Below are 17,362 nucleotides of genomic sequence, written 5' to 3'. Positions count from 1 at the left end.
TGGCATAAATATTTTACTTTAAAAAAACAATAAAAAAATTGACTTTTGACTTCAATGGCTAAATGTTTTTTTTAAAAGAAAAGTAATCTTGTTTGATTGTGAAATTAAATCAATAACTAGTCTGGTTCCCTGATTATTATGCTAATTGTGCTACATTCCACTATAATGCAAGGAACACACAGATCAGGAAACCAGACTACTCAACAACAACATAAAGCAGTGATAAAACACACAATGTTTTCACGTACATGAGAAGGATTGCTGAAAACTGATGGAATAATCTTAACGATCGTTCTTTATTTACATAAAAACAAATAACTTCGTTAGAAAAAATGCTTTATTGACAATTATTCACAATGCGATTTTTAAATGAGTATTTAGACCAGTTTGCTCCCCATTGGCTGTGTTCTGAATGCCCAGCAAGGATGGCAAAATTTCATATTGTTATGGAGGTGCCTTGATAACTCCTGCCCCAGCTTATAGTTCAGTCTATGTTTTAGGACCCCAAGTTATCGACGGAGAGGTATATCGAAAATAAGGCATACCATTCAGCCTTCTCACCTCAGCACCATTTGCTTTACCTAAAGCACAGAACAGTCTATTATGTGGTAAATAGCCTACATTTAGTTCTGATTGCTGGTTTGTTACCAATCCATTCCTGCCAAAACAATGCCACGCAGACAAGATACAAAATAGCTGAGACATTTTGAGCAAAGTGGTCATAAAATCACCATAAAGGTGCTTAATTGTATATGGTGAAATAGTCTGGAATGTCTCTGTTACAATAACATAATGAAGCAATCATTACAGGTGGTGGTGGTTGGGAGTTTCTTGGAATTTTCTTTCAAACAATGACTTTTTCCTTTAAAACTTTAATTTTTATTTTTCCAGCTAGATTAATGGATATAATTAGGTTTTTCTGTCACCAAAGCAAAAAGTATTTTCTTTCAAGCTATCTGGAAGGCAGAATATTTTCCAAACAAATGACAAGCCTTCCCTTCCAGAAAATTAAATGCCAAGTCCCTAAGTTATGAGCAGCTTAATGAATCAACTGGATAGATATCCAAATAAGCATGGAATTGATGAGGTCAGTTTGAATCATGCCAGTTAGTCACCATGGGATAACTGAGGGAAAAGGATTATCAATATTATTTTTTTACTGAGCAGAATGGATAAATACCCTTTTCAGAACCAGATGTTGTAACTAGACAACCTGTGCATGTTATATTGACACATTTCAACCACGTAGTATTTTTCCAAATATTTCCATAATGTAAATGCTTTAACTATCTGAAGTGTACAGTTCAGAAGACACTTTTTTTTTGGTTTGTTACAAAAAGTCTCTTCTATGATGATTATTGGGTACACAAAAGGGACCTGCCCTCGCTAATAGAAATAGAAGATCATAATAGTTAATTTCAAGCCAACTGATTCAGGAGTGCGCTCACTGTTAAAGAAGCATTAGGTAATTGATCTTACTGGCCGATACAATATCCGACTGATTCTGATTTGTGAGGGCACCAACTGGGTCAAGATGGCATATATCATTGACCATGAACAGGAAACATATGCTGAAGTAGCCAAAATTTGGCATACTAAACTGTAGGCAAATACTGTATCAAGTGTTTGACAGTACAATTCCTGAGGAAAATCTTTAATCAGCCATGAATAACCCAATTCCTATTAAGGACATAGTGACTGATCATCATACTGATGGTTCCTCTCAGATTGGTCAGATTTTTTTTATGCTGCTAAAGACTGATCACCTCAAGAAATATGGTCACAAACTTATAAATGGCTCCATTTCAATCATGAAAAAAGTAATGACACTTCATTTACAGTTAAAACACAAGAAAACTGACAGCATGACTTGGTTCTCATTTTCATACAAATACTCTTACATGTCAGGCTGAAAGAAAAGGCCATAAAGTGGCAATTAGCTGATGAATAATTAGATGACTTGCTGTCTTCTACAAATGACAACCTATCAATGAATTTGAATTTCAGAGTGCACTGAAGCATTGGAAGGGAAAGGCCAGAAGAATATTCTAGAGTTAACACTGCTGTTGAGGAAAATCAACTATATGTATATACTTTATCAAAAATGACTTGTAAAATTTTGGTCACTAAAGACTCTGAGAACATTACAATTTATCATGTCTGCTGGAAACTCAGATCATGATCTGGTCAAAGAACATTCAATCAGCTAGGTGAGAATTTGTGACCCCGCCCCACTTTCTGACCAGGTAGTTTCCCCTGCAATTCAGTTTGTCAATTTCTGTAATCAACTCTGCAGCAAGAGTTGTCTTACGAGCCAGTGGCATTTTGATTCTGTCAATGACTACCAAAAATGCACTCTGAGGTCCCTGCTGAGCAATAAGTATTTGCCTTGGAAACCAAGGTGTATATGTGTGTATGTATGGTTTGGATTTTTAACACAGCAATAGCTTTAAAAAAATTTGATCATATTGCTACAATGTCTGCAGTGAGGCAGTTTATAGTGATGTCTAACACTGGGGCATCATGCCTCAGACATGAAGCATGATGTCCCACCCAGTCACATTATCCTGACACCAGGCTGACCCGTCCTAACACTAACCTCTTAATGCTGAGAACCAAGTGAGGCAGCTTTTAGTACCATTTTTATAAGTCTTTGGTATGACTCGGCTGGGATTTGAACCAGCAACTTCCTGCATCTGAGGTGGACGCTCTAACAACTAGGCCACCGGAGCAGTCTGGAAACATGTGCAAGAAAATATAACAGTCATGTGCAAGAAAATACTTTGGAATGCAGGTTTCTACACCAAGTTGTGTGTGTATATATATATATATATATATATATATATATATATACACATATATATATATATATATATATATATATATACATATATATATATATACATACATATATATATATACACACACACACACACATACACACATAGACATATATATACAGCAGAGGTCTCGCTAGGATTTTAAAACTAGTAGTCCATCATTCCCATCATCAAAAGTTGCAGTCCCTACTTTTCTACAGAATCAACACAGACATTGAGTGCATCTGTTTTTAGATGGAGAGGTTTTCGTAATGTAATCACTCACTATAATATAGCTTCATTACAACAGTCCATTGACAGGATTGCAAATTTATGGTTCATTTATTTGTATACGTACTTGTAGTAATTTTAGGCAAATAAACATTATCTGATTTGCTTTTTCCCTTCGTATTTTCGCAAATATGTGTCATGTCAGAAAACAGCTTAGACCTTAAAGCGCATCTCGCGAATTCCACAACATAGCATTGTCCCATATGTTTCTGACCTACATAATTTGCATTTTAAAGTTAAATCTTTAACAGAATAATACCTAGGCTTTGGTTTCAATGAATTGTATTTTTTTCTGAGTATATCTGCCTGATGATTAAAGAAAACAGACAATCTAATAAACTGGTACATCCCAGACTTTGCGAAGTCCGTCATTATTTCCCGTAAGGCCTACTGGTTCACTTACAGTTTCAAACTAATTTTATGACAAAACAGTGTATAAGAGGCAGATAATATATATCCAGATCACCGATTCTGATCTTAAAACACAAGTCTGTATGTTTTATCATCAAAGGATAGCATGCAGGAAATTGATAGTTGCCACCTTACTCGGAAAAGGGTTAATGGTCAATCAGCTATCAAAACATAATCCTTCTGAACTGGCAAGAGTTTGTTTGTCAACGTAACTGATATAAAAGCTAGGAATAGCTACTGATGCCTTGATGAATACACCTCTTAAATAATCACAGGGCAAAGTCATTTTCGCTTTCGTAACAGAAGGGGAAGTTTACATTTTTAGGCAACTTGTCACCCACTTACGAATGACGTTTTGTCTAAGTCTCAACATCTCTTGATTCTGAGGTCACGTGCACTGCTTATTCCGCTACATTTGCAAATGAACACAATAACGAAAGCTAAAGTTGTTTATTTGATGTACTTTTATAATAATAATAATAATGAGGACTTTGTATAGCGCCTAATCTTTAGAAGCTCTAAGCGCTTTACAACATTAGACAACACCTATAAGATAAAAAACATAATGATATGATTACAAAAACAAACACCATGAAATTAGAAAACATTTTTAAAAAATATGCTGAGAATATTTAAGGTAGGAAACATTATTAGGTCTTTAAGTTTGTTCTTGCAGTCGAAATAAGTGAGTTTTGAGAGCCCTCTTGAATGTGATCACTGTGTCTCTGTGTCTAAGTTCAGTGGACAATTCATTCCATGTTGCTCAGCCCTGGTATGCAAAAGAACGTTGTCCATATGACTTTGTTTTCAAAGTGGGAATAATGAGTATACGACTGTCAGAAGAGGAGCGTAAGTATCTTGCTGGTGTGTACACATGGGTGAGGTCAGATAAGTATGTTGGACTGGAGTCCGACAGTGAAATGTAGCACTGAGAACAAATTCTGTGTTCTGGATCAAATGGATAGACAGTGTAGGCTAAAGAGCAGCGGGGAGGTGTGCTCTGATCGTGGTACTCTAAGTATGATCCGAGCAGCTGTGTTTTGAACTTCTTGAAATTTCTGGAAAAGATATTGTGATGAACCAGACATAATTGAGTTACAATAGTCCAGTCTTGAAAGTACTAATGAACACACAAGTGTTTTAGTGGCATCAACTGAAAGATATTTGCGAATTGAGCTGATGCATCTCAGCTCAAAATATGCAGCCTTGCATATGTTCATGACATCTTGGTGCAATGTCAGAGTACTGTCCAGACTAAGACCTAGGTTTCGTACTGATTGTATGAATTTAATGTTGGTGTTGCTGATATTTATTGTTTGAGGTAAAGGATGTGAATGAGAACGTCTTTGTGTTGTGATCAGAATGGCCTCAGTTTTATCATCATTCATCTGCAGCTTGTTACATGTCATCCATGATTTCACATCAGAAATGCACCTCTCTACACCTTGGATGGTAGGATCAACTTCAGTTGGGTGGCTAGATTTGTATATCTGGGCATCATCGTGTACAATTGGTGAGACACTGGATGATGATCTATGATACTTGAGAGCGAATGAGTGTACAGAATGAAGAGAACAGGTCCAAAAACAGATCCCTGTGGAACACCACAACATAGATCAACTGGGCTGGAGTGTATTCCATTTGCAGATACAATTTCTGTCCTGTTGACCAAGTAGGACTTGAACCACAGTAAGGCTGTATCATGAATGCCAAATACATGCTGGAGACGGTCAAGTAATATATCATGGTCTATTGTGTCAAATGCTGCAGATAAATCAAAGAGGGTGTGGACTGTAAACTTTCTGCTATCCAACACAGAGAGAATGTCATTAACTACTTTTAGAAGAGTAGTTTCAGTACTGTGGCAAGGGCGATATGCAGACTGTACATTGCTAAAATGACTGTTTGAATTTAGATGAGATACAAGCTGGGATAGAACAACCTTTTCTAAGATTTTTTATATGAATGGGAGATTAGAAACTGGGCGGTAGTTCTTTAAATCGTTATGGTCTAGTGTTGGTTTCTTCAGCAGAGGCTTTACAATGGCAGTTTTGAAAAATGATGGGAATTCCCCGGATGAGAGAGAGGTATTAATAACATCAGTTAGTTAAGGCAATACTGGATCTAAGCACTCAAGCAGCAGTGATATTGGAATTGGATGAAGTTCACGAGACTTTGGTGCACCCTTCATCGGGATTATACGTACGAAATCCATAGAGACAGGTGCAAGTGCTCTCAGCTTTACGGCGGTCTCTTTTTGCAGTGCGAAGCTGGTCCCTAACACTGCTATACCATGCAGAACACTTCTGAATTGATACTCTGCACTTGGTAGCTGGGGCATGTTTGTCAAGCAATGAATGCAGGCATATATCGAGTTGTTCTGTGGTAGGAGGTAAGCAAGTTGTTAGGTTAGCTTGGATGTCGTGCATTACTTTGGTTCTATTAATCATACGGAGGTTTCTCTTTGTAGCATATAAAGGTGGAGGGTTAGGGACTGATATGTCAATATGGCATATAATGCAGAGGTGATCTGTTGCAAGATCATGGGATACCAGGGAGGACTGTAGAATGTTATCATCAGGTCTATGAAGAATCCAGTCTAAAATGTGACCATGTTTATGGGTGGGTTGGTTAACTGACTGTTTGAGGTTGAAAACATTAATGGAATCTATGAGTTTTGATGTATTTGAGTTTCCAGGACAGTCAAAGTGAAAGTTGAAATCTCCAAGAATAATCAGGTTGCCACCTATTGAATTTCCATAGTCCAGAAGATTTGGAAACTGCTCCAAAAAGAGAGTCAGCCAGCTTGTTTTTTCTACTAGGAGGAGGGCGGTATATGCAGAAAAAATGGACTGACCTTTGCTCCAGTGTGAGTGTGGTTTGGACTAGTTCAAACGATGTGTGGTCAAAATTGGATGTTGTGGTGTGGTTAAGACGTTTTATCATGGAGTTCTTTGTGATGACAGCAATTCCACCTCTGCAAGAATTAATGGGGAACAACTTGATGGAGTAACCAGTGGGTGTTAGATCCACACACTTGGGCTCATCGCCTGATGTTTTTAGCCATGTTTCTGTCAGGAAAAATATGTCAATATTCTGGTCATTGATAAAATTTACTATTTCTGTGTGCTTTTCCGGTGGTCCTACTGACTGGGCATTGAATAATGCAATGCGCAGAGGTATTTCTTGGCTAGTTGACACAAAGGTTGACGAATTAATAGGGATTTGAATTAGGTTATCTAAATTAACGAAAAAAAATTTAAATTGTTGAGCCGAAATAAGGGAGATAACTGGAATTCTTCTTCCTGTTCTACACTGGCCAGCTTTGAAACGTTTCTTTTTTCGCTTCTGTTTACATTTAGGTAATGATGAATGTAGTCCCAGTTCATTTAGTCTAGAGCACAATGTCGTGTGGAGAACCAAGGAGTAATCATTTAAAGCAATTAATGAGGGTCCATTGTAGCATAAACGGGTTGACTGGCGAGTATCACGTGATGGCAGTTTGTTCGAAAACAGTGGAGCAAGACAACTGAGAAAAAGTCTAATTATTCTCATTTCCAAAACAAGGAGATGAAGAAACACATACGAATTTAACAGCCAATACATAATGAACACAATAACGAAGATGAAAACAGGCAACAAGCACAAATATCATGAAAACGGCACTAAAAAAACGAAACAGCTGCTTCAAGCCGGTTAAGCAATAGGGGCCATCTTGTTCCCAGCTACTGCATCATGTTCTTTTTTTGTACTCTTATAAAATGGCAACATGTATGTATCATGGAGTCTTTCAGTCAATGAATTCTATCATTGTAAATATCAACAAAACTAAATGATCAACACATTTTCCCACAAAGCAGGTGGCTGAAGCAGGACTAGCAAGTCTTTGAATTTTGCCGCACACATATTACATGCGTACAGAGGACTCCTGCCTCGGTGATTTTTTGCATCCCTGATAAAAAATTGGCATCCAGATACTCGTAATTAAGCATTTCTCAGAGCTCTGTTATAATATATATATATATATATATATATATATATATATATATATATATATATATATATTACATATTACATATTACATAAATATTAAGAGTCTCTTTATTTTTCTAACATACATGCATAATATATTTTCAACAGCAGTTGCCAAAAACCAAGATGGCAGCGTTAAAGCTTGGCACACTCAATGATGAAAATAATAGTAATCAAGCATAATATTAAAATATTTGTAGACCTTGTTACTTGCTCCAAACATCTGGCAAAATGATTCATCAAACTCCAGCTCCTGAATTTTCATGAAACAAAAAGGGGTTACTGACTGAAAGTGACTGCTGAACCACAAGAGCCTGCCAAGTGGTAAACAAGCTATTTCCTGCCATTAATGATTTATAGAAGAACCACTTTCATTGACAAATCCGTCAAACAGTTCAACAGCACAATACAGAATGATTATTGTTCTTCACAGATTGCAGTAAATAACGTTAATATTTTATACTAGTAATTTAACTCAGCCTAAAGCAACAAGAGTTATTAAGTGAGACAAGCCAGCTCCCTGCACTGTATGTTGGTGTTCATCTAATGATACATTTGTCATCTTCACTCATAGAAAGAGCAGGAATCTTGTGATAAGTAACCATTAGTCTGCACCTGCATGCATAAATGTCAATGATGCTATTCCTAGATATCATCTCATTAACAAAAAGTAGGCCACTGTGACATATTTTCTCTTGGACAGTTTCTTAATTCAAATTATTCTGACTATGCTATGCAACCAAGCCGATAGATCAAGTTACACTAGTAGTTATCCAGTAAACAGTAGTACGCACTGTAATAAAATGTTGCCACTTGGAGAGTTTAATTTTTTCTTGAAGCAGAACAGAATAAACCAAAGCTTGCATTTTCATGTTCCAGATAGACATCAAGCATATGCTAGAACTTAGGAATCAAAGTGGGGCACAGGATCTATGGAATTGGGATTTTTTTTGGTGTAAAAAGGTCTCACTGGGATTTTATTTACACAATTGATTTTAAAAAAGATTACACAGAAATGATTCTGGAATGTACATATACAAATAATTCAACAGCCCAGGCTAGTTTGCCTCTAGATCCTTTGCAAAAGTTAGTATAATAATTTTCTTGACAAAATGTATCTGCTTTTTTTGTAATGATTGGGAATTTTTTACACTTGAATTGGGAAAAATGAAGACTTTAGAGCATTCAGAATAGAGCAAATATTAAGCCAGTAAACAGAAGTTTAACACTGGGATACCTTAACCTGTAAAAACACATCATCAGTTTTAAAAATTGTAGGCCACTATGACACTGGGGGTATTAAAAATGATGCATCGAACAACCTAATCAAACTCTATCCTGTCACACAATGTAAGTTTTAACTGGAAGGTAAAACTTTTAAAATAGGATGAAACTACAAACAACAAAGCAATTAATATAACAAAGAAAACGACAGGTCCAAGTGGGTCACATGACATCATCCCATTTGCCAAATGCAAAAGCAGCTGGCCAAGAAATCTGGACCAGTAGATTTTTATCAGATATAAGAAGAGAAATTAAGATAAGAGTGAATGCATGTGCATGATGTTAACAAAATATTCCAAACAGGTTAAAACTCTCTGGGGCACAAGCAGCTAGACACATCTTAATGCTGGTGGGGCTGAATGAGTTAAAGCCCCACTGCTGTGGTTTTCATAAATTTCATCATTCTTCCAATTTAACTAATGTCCGGGAGGAAGATGTGATTTGTTAAAAAAGATATCAAACATAAACTTTTTAAAAAAATAATCAAGATGATAGGTTTAAATGATGTTAAAATATTCAGTTTTGAATTAAGAGGTGCCACCCATTATTCAGTCGATGAAGTCACATGGCACGCAAATTGATTCTTGAGGAAATGAAGAGAGGCAGGCCAGCATTTTTAAGCAGATCTGAGAAGAAAAAGCATGTATTAGATAAAAATAAGACTCGAGTGAATATTGGTGATCAGCTGGAGTGTTGGAGTATACAATGAAGGGCGAACCTGGGCTGAAGACAATCTGACCTGGAGTGGTGTTAACTTCTTATGTTTACTATGGTGAAATAATCCTATTTTTTGTCAAATTTGCTAAATTTTGTCTGAGCAGTTTCAATGTTTTAAAAAAATATGTTTTTAATAATGGTGGCCATTTTTTGCTGGCAAATGAACATCATGTGTACAAAACTAACACTGATCTGTGCAGCATACTTTCTGTCAAATTCTGTTTTACCACCTTTAGTAATAGCAGACATATCTGATGGTGGACTGGCCTCATATGTACACACATAAAAACCGTCTTTGCTCTGATACTTTCTGTCAAATTGGGTCATATTCTGGCTAATGGGTTTTGAGAATATGGTTTATTTTTAGTAACAGAGGCCATATCCGATTGCAGATGAGCATCATTTAATTTGTTGGTATAAATATGAAAACCATCTGTCAGAATGCTTTCCATCAAATTTGGTCAAATTCTTATGAGTGGGTTTTCAATTATAAGTAACAGCAGCCATATTTTGGTATCATATGAGTAAATCTGAAATCACTAACTACCAGAATGCCTTCTGTCAAATTTGAACAATTCTGTTTGGCAGTTCGTGACAAAATGTTGTTGAAAGGGTATGCTCACTTGGCCTTGTGAGCCAATCTTGAAAAAAATATTTTTAAAAAAAAACACAAAACAAACAAGTTAAATTCCAGCAACTGATGTTCCCAGCTTTTACTGGAAGCAGGAGAATCTAGATGTTTAAAGGTAAGGGTCAGGTGATGATGATATAGTAAATTAAGACACAGTTGTAAATGAAAACACTATGATGACACAGACAAATGATCCAGACAATGGACCATCAGCATAAAGCTGTATACAATATAGTTCGAAATTAGGCCAATAAATCAGCCCAGCCCCATGCCATATCTATACTAATACTGACCAGTGGTTTAGGGGCTGACAGCAACTATTCATTAAAACCAGCAAAAATCTGCTGCCACTTTTGTCTGCACACATCCATGTATATTTTATACACTTACCAGTATTTCTTGTGGCTGTTGAGCTGTTGTCAGCTGAATGTTTTGTTTTTTTAACTTGTAAATCCACGTGGAATAACACAACCCTCTGTCCTATAGTCATTTTGAATTTCACACTAGATATGGCTATTACCAAATATTGGTAAATGTCTAAAATGTACAAAGGTGTGTTCTGAAAGGTTTGCATGCAAGAAAATTGCAGTTTAATAAACTAGAGATATCAGAGCCACATATCAGTATCAACACTGATGGGGGTGGCGGTGTTGATTTATCAGACTAGTTTAAAATAAGAATGTGTGACAGCTACTGTGCTGAAACAAAAGTATCTGTGATCAACATTCAACAACACAACTTCATTAAACTGATGACAATGTTAGCACAAGCAATTTCCAAAATAGCAAAAGGCAACACAAATGATTCAGAAAGCCATTCATTTAAATAAAAACAGCACATTTTCCATCCAATATAAGGGTTCACGTGCTGCTGTCAGATGATTAAGTTCCTTACATCCACCTGTGTAATGTATTTTTGAGGTTGTATAAATGATGTAATGGATTAAATTTCTTGACACAATAGACATGTTGAAATGCATACATAATTCAGCTATAAATTGGTCCCCTCTTAGGAAGCCCCACATGCAGGAGGCTACTCCTTCAGTTTTAAAAGGCTAGTTTGTCCAACACCAAAATAGAATACAGGATTTCCAGTAAGACTTACTGACATATTATAATCCAGGATGTCAAGAATTTAACCACTGTACTGCTGTCCAGGGACTTCCCTTTCCTCTATTTATGGAACAGCTTATGTGATGTTTGTTTCCTGCTCGCTTTAAGGTCAGGGTGAAGAATTCATGGAGAGGAAAATCAGAAAAACTTCCACCATCTCTTTGCATGAAATATAGATTACAATGACCTATATTTATGAAGAGGGTGTAGTACCCATCAAGACGTACCACCCCACCAAAGCATCATAATTCTAGGTATAAAAACAGTATGTATATAAGATGCAAAAAATCTGTCATGAGCTCAAAAAGCAAAACAAAAAAAGAAAACAACAAAACTGGACACATTCCAGGAAAATGTGAAATGTAGGTCATGATGACATTTTCCCTGTTAAGGTTCTGGTTCTATTGGTGATGCATGCAATCATCTAGTTTGCTGATTCTAGCATGAAGAGCTTGAAAAAAAATTTACAATGCAAAATTTAACCAAGGACAAAGACTATGAAATATAGTCACAGAGACCTAGATCAAGATGTATACGAGCAAGATTCATGAATCTAGGTGTAACAGTATGTGTACAGCATGCAAAAAAATCATATCTGGTCATGAAATAAATGTGTGTGTGTCATTTTGATTTTTAACATAGCTTTAACAATTTTTCAGTCACATCACTATGATTTCTGCAGTGTGGCAGTTTATAGTGATGTCCAGCACTGGGACATCATGCCCCACCCAGTCACATTATCCTGACACCAGGCCAACCAGTCCTAACAATAACTCTTAATGCTGAATGCCATGCAAGGCAGCTGCTAGTACCATTTTTAAGTCTTTGGTATGATTCAGCCAAAGGAGGATGCTCTAACCACTTAGCCCACCGGAACAGTCAGAACTACTGGCTTAGGGTCTTTTCTAGAAGTGGGCTTTTTGCTGGTGGTGGATGCCCCCCCCCCCACACATTTAAACAAGGGAACATTTTCTGAATATTGGAGAAACAAAGGAGTTTTACTTTAAAAAAAATTGAAGTGCTTAGCTTTATAAAGTTTTTAATTTGTGAATAAACTGCATAGTTGATTTTATTTGGGTTGGTGTTTTTATTCCTTGAAAACAGATTACAAACCTTGTTACACATTTCTTTTAGCTAATGTTTTTGTTCTGGTCATTTTCCTAGACAATATTGTTGATATTTAGATGCTACAACTTGAATGTTAATCTTTTAGTGAAAATTAGGCCACTATGGCATTTTCAATGTCCAGTGATTTTGGTTTACTTCTGCATTTCTCATTATCTTTGGGTACTGTTGCCTATGAAGTAACAAAACTTGACAAATAGATCATTTAGAGAAGACTAGGTCACTGTAATACATTTCATCATCCAGTAATAGATCATTTAGACTAGGTCACTGTAATATATCTCATCATCCAGTAATAGATCATTTAGAGAAGACTAGGTCACTGTAATATATCTCAACGTCCAGTAATAGATCATTTAGAGAAGACTAGGTCACTGTAATATATCTCATCATCCAGTAATAGATCATTTAGAGAAGACTAGGTCACTGTAATATATCTCATCATCCAGTAATAGATCATTTAGAGAAGACTAGGTCACTGTAATATATCTCATCATCCAGTAATAGATCATTTAGAGAAGACTAGGTCACTGTAATATATCTCATCATCCAGTAATAGATCATTTAGAGAAGACTAGGTCACTGTAATATATCTCATCATCCAGTAATAGATCATTTAGAGAAGACTAGGTCACTGTAATATATCTCATCATCCAGTAATAGATCATTTAGGGAAGACTAGGTCATTGTAATGTATCTCATCATCCAGTAATCAGTTTCTCTAGGATTTTGCATTTAGATTATTTTTTCACATACTGTTATTTAGTTACTGGTGTTCATATACATTAAGTAGAGTACTGCACATTTTTTTCCCTCATGATTATTGGTATCTGGATATTTTCTGGTCATTTAATATTGGCTAACCTAAATTTGTATTATTTAATTTTTTCATGCATTGTTGACTACTGTCACAACTTGGTGTATAATTACATAATCAGTAGTACTGTTGTTGTTGCTATAGTGGCAGCCAGTATAAATGGTGGAGGAATAAACTGGGAAAACCCTGGAAAGAACCATATACCCACGAGAAGCCACTGGCAAGCTTTCTAACACACCCACATTGACCGAACCTGACTCAAACCCATGCAGACAGAGGTGAGATGGCTGTGATCCATAACAGTAAGCACTTTGGACCACTTGGCCATTCGGGGCCCCCATCAGTAGTACTGCAACTAGTGGTGACAATTATGTTGTTGTTGTTGGGTTTAACGCCATTTTTCAGCACACGATAGGCTATGCATGGCAGCCAGTATTAATGGTGGAGGAAGAACCTGGGAAAACCACGGAAAGAACCACCGACCCACGAGAAGCTACTGGCAAGCTTTCTCACATACCCTCATTGGCTGAATCCTAGACTCAAACCCACACAGACAGAGGTGAGATGGCAGTGATCTGTAATGGAGAGCGCTTTAAACCACTTGGCCATTCGGGGTCCCCATCAGTAGTACTGCAACTAGTGGTGAAAATTATGTAACTGTAACTTATATTTCATGATCAATGCTTTTTGTTAGCTCTATTGGTCATATACCAGAAGAACTTATGGGATAGTCTATCATCTGTCCATCTATTAGTACAAGTGTCTTATCACTACAGTGGTCCCCCTAAGTGGGAAAGTGGCCATATAAGACAGGTGGCATTTCCAGAGCCTGAGAGGGGCGCTATATTTGTGAAATTATGTGTATGTAGTAAGAAAGCTACAACTAACATCAAAGCATTTAATATCTTCATATAAAAGTAACATTAATTACTGAAAGGTACTTCTTGTCTTAAGAACAGACTTATTTGAAGTTAACATAAGTTAACAGTTCTTATTCTTCAGCATGAAATGTGAGTGGGATATTGTTGGCATGTGCATTGCAGAACCATTCAGAAATGTCGTTTCAATCTTGGTACACATATTGCGCAGCATTTAAAATAATTCTCTTTCAATTTATTCCATTTTCTCACTGCTGCAGAATATTCTCCTAATCTGTTACAAGGTCATTTATTCGAGTTTTCCCCAACATAACATTTTTTTGGAAAGACGAATCCCCATTGTTGTAGGGTGAAATAACTTTAACTTTTTCTTCTAAAGTATTAATAACCATGCTGGTGACCTAGTGGTTAGAGCATCCACCTTGGATAAGGGAAGTCGCAGGTTCAAACCTTGGCAGAGTCATATCAAAGACTTAGAAAAATAGTACCAACAACCGCCTCACTTGGTGCTCAGCATTAAGAGGTTGTGTCAGGACTGGTCAGTCTGATGTCAGGATAATGTGACTGGGTGGGACATGATAATACATGCCTGTGGCATGAAGTCCAAGTGTCAGACATCACTATAAACTGTCACAGTGCTGACATTGTAGCAATATGAATGGAACATTATTTAGGCACATTAAAAATCCAAATCACACACACAGTAGTTCCAAGCTACAAGGTTGACCCAAACTGTAGTCACCATGCTGTTTTGAGTAGGTCGCTGAGACCAACCATAACAATTTCACATTTCCTACTCAAATTTCTTTTTAAGCATTTGATGGGTGGCATTGCTAACACCACAAACTTAATCTCTGCTGCTGCCCAAAAAGGTTAAGAACTGATACACTAAGGTATAAGATTTTTTCATGAGTCTGCTTCAATATAGTCTAAGCCACAAGCTTTTTCTAGAGTTTGCGACAATATAGACCTGGCTACAAAGCAATCATATACCTTACAATGAAGAAATAAAACTATTATAGCAGTATTATACAAGTAAAAAAGAATAAATGAGTAAAAATCTCATCAACAGATAAAATCATATCTTTCTGGACATTTATTATAACAATATTAAGCCTATATATGGCAATGTATCTGAATACCCACTAGAACATATGTCATGTGAAAAACACTATTTTTTAGTCCCAAATCCCATGGACACTTTTGTTTACAACAATTTTTTTCAGTAATCATAGTAATAAAAAAATGAAAATGAGATTCATTTTTTAAATTAAAAAAATATGGACATTAATAGTGTGAAATATCCATCAAAACTGAAATTCGAACATATTTAATTGTTATATTAGTCAAATACTGATGTTATGACTTTACTGCAAGTTGTTGTTGTTGTGGGGTTTAATGCCATTTTTCAGCATAGGATAGGCTATGCATGGCGACCAGTATTAATGGTGGAGGAAAAACCCGGGAAGATCCACTGACCCACAAGAAACTACTGGAAAGCTTTCTCACACACCTATATTGGCCAAATCCTGGACTCGAACCCACGCAGACTGAGGTGAGAGTAACAGTGCAACTACTTTTCATCCTTGGGGAAATCTCTAAGTGCCAATTCAGGAAAAAAAAATTCTCTAAAACCTCTGAACTTGCTTAACCGTTAAACTTTTTATTTACCAAGTACTCGTTTCACTTAAATGCTTTGCTACATTGATCACATATGTGAAACAGCAGGCTAATTTACAGTAGTTTAATTACATTATTTTCAATATAATAACACTGTTCAAATGATCAATTTTAACAAACTGTCCTTCAACTTTTCTTGTATTCCAACAACCATTATTTTCTTTGAGTACAAAGACCTAATAAACTTGATAATACAAAACAGGTCTGCTTTTAAATGAGTGCAACAATAAAACAAAAACTGCACCAAGTCGGTGATCCAAACTCCTCACAGAAACACTAGCAGACTTGGCAATGATGGTAGATTTCAATTAGTTAAGTTTTAATACCAGAGGTTATTTTATTTTTACACTGAAACCAAATTTAAAGCTTGAACTAAAACATGTATTTTATTCAGGAAAAGATATTTAATTGGCACTTGTGACATTTTCATTAATCTGGAATGTATCATAGCATTTTATACACAAGGTCAACTGCCCCTTTATGGATATGTGGTAGATTCAGTGATGATTGCTAGTACTAACTAAATACCGAGTAGATGGAAAGATTAAATCCAGTGGATTGAAATAAACTGGGGTTAGATTTGTTAACAGGGTATACGATGTCACACCATACATAATTTGCCCCATGTAAGGTTCTCTACCATAGCCAGTTATGTCAAAATAATTATAAAAAATATAGGAGAGCAAGCAGTTGATCTCTTACACATTCAGGTCATAGTATCCAAAGATATGTCTAACACGGTGATTGTAACATCAATTATACATGTAAATAAATGGATGAGATCAGTTTCTCTCTAATAATTCAAAAGATGATAAGAGTTTACAAAAACATCATCTGATTCTAATGATACATATATGCTTATATCATGTGGTCGCACTATAATCTGGCAATATGAATATAAAAAGGTCAATAAAATTAAATGTTGATGCTATCAATTTTCAAACTCAAACTTGAGACTTGGAGTGATAAGACCAGGAAGTCTCTCCAGTAAACTTTCTTCACTTCCCACTTTTTCCATAAGAGCTCATTCAGCCAGCAGCTCATTCTGGCAATAAATATTTGTCACAAAAAAAGTAATTAACATGTACCTTCAAAACATTTCCCTTCTTAAAGCTAAGTTCATCATCTGCAGTCGCATTGAAGTCGTGTTTCGCTATGGCCTCCATCTTGATTTTGCGTAGATGTCTGCGGAGGAATACAAGTTTAGTGGGAATTAAAATTTGCAAAGGCTCCTTCTTTATACAATTATACATGGTCATAGCATATTTACTTTAAAATTAATTTATGTTTTATTATCACATTTAGATATTTATTGTGCAAAATTATCAATAAATATTTTATTTAAATTTTAAAAAATACTCAGAAGTATATCTAAGTGTATGTATATTTTATAATTACTGAGCAAGGAGGTCACATTGGCGGATTACCTTTGCTATCTTCCTTTACAGATATTTATTTTGGTCGCACTTGTTTTCAAATTGTCGGACGCGCACTTCGTGTGCAGTGTGTCTACTTCAGTAATGAAAACATTTACGAGCCCAATTACAAATGTAATTATTTTTTGT

The 17,362-nt window shown here is 36.0% G+C and overlaps 1 protein-coding gene across 1 annotated transcript in view; it reads right to left on the bottom strand.

Moving 5' to 3' along the window:
- Positions 1-17,003, bottom strand: part of LOC149803325 (growth factor receptor-bound protein 2-like) — a 42,660-nt gene extending 25,657 nt beyond the window's left edge. The window contains exon 1 of the mRNA XM_089953031.1: positions 16,886-17,003. Within this exon, the coding sequence (XP_089809157.1) occupies positions 16,886-16,963 (78 nt within the window). The 5' untranslated portion in view covers positions 16,964-17,003. The remainder of the gene's footprint in view (positions 1-16,885) is intronic.
- Between the last annotated feature and the right edge of the window lie 359 nt (positions 17,004-17,362).

The sequence above is a fragment of the Sinohyriopsis cumingii genome, chromosome 3, assembly GCF_028554795.1.
Source record: "Sinohyriopsis cumingii isolate HCF-2022 chromosome 3, ASM2855479v2, whole genome shotgun sequence".
NCBI classification, from domain to species: Eukaryota; Metazoa; Mollusca; class Bivalvia; order Unionida; family Unionidae; genus Sinohyriopsis; species Sinohyriopsis cumingii.
This window is presented reverse-complemented; position numbering and strand designations above follow the sequence as displayed.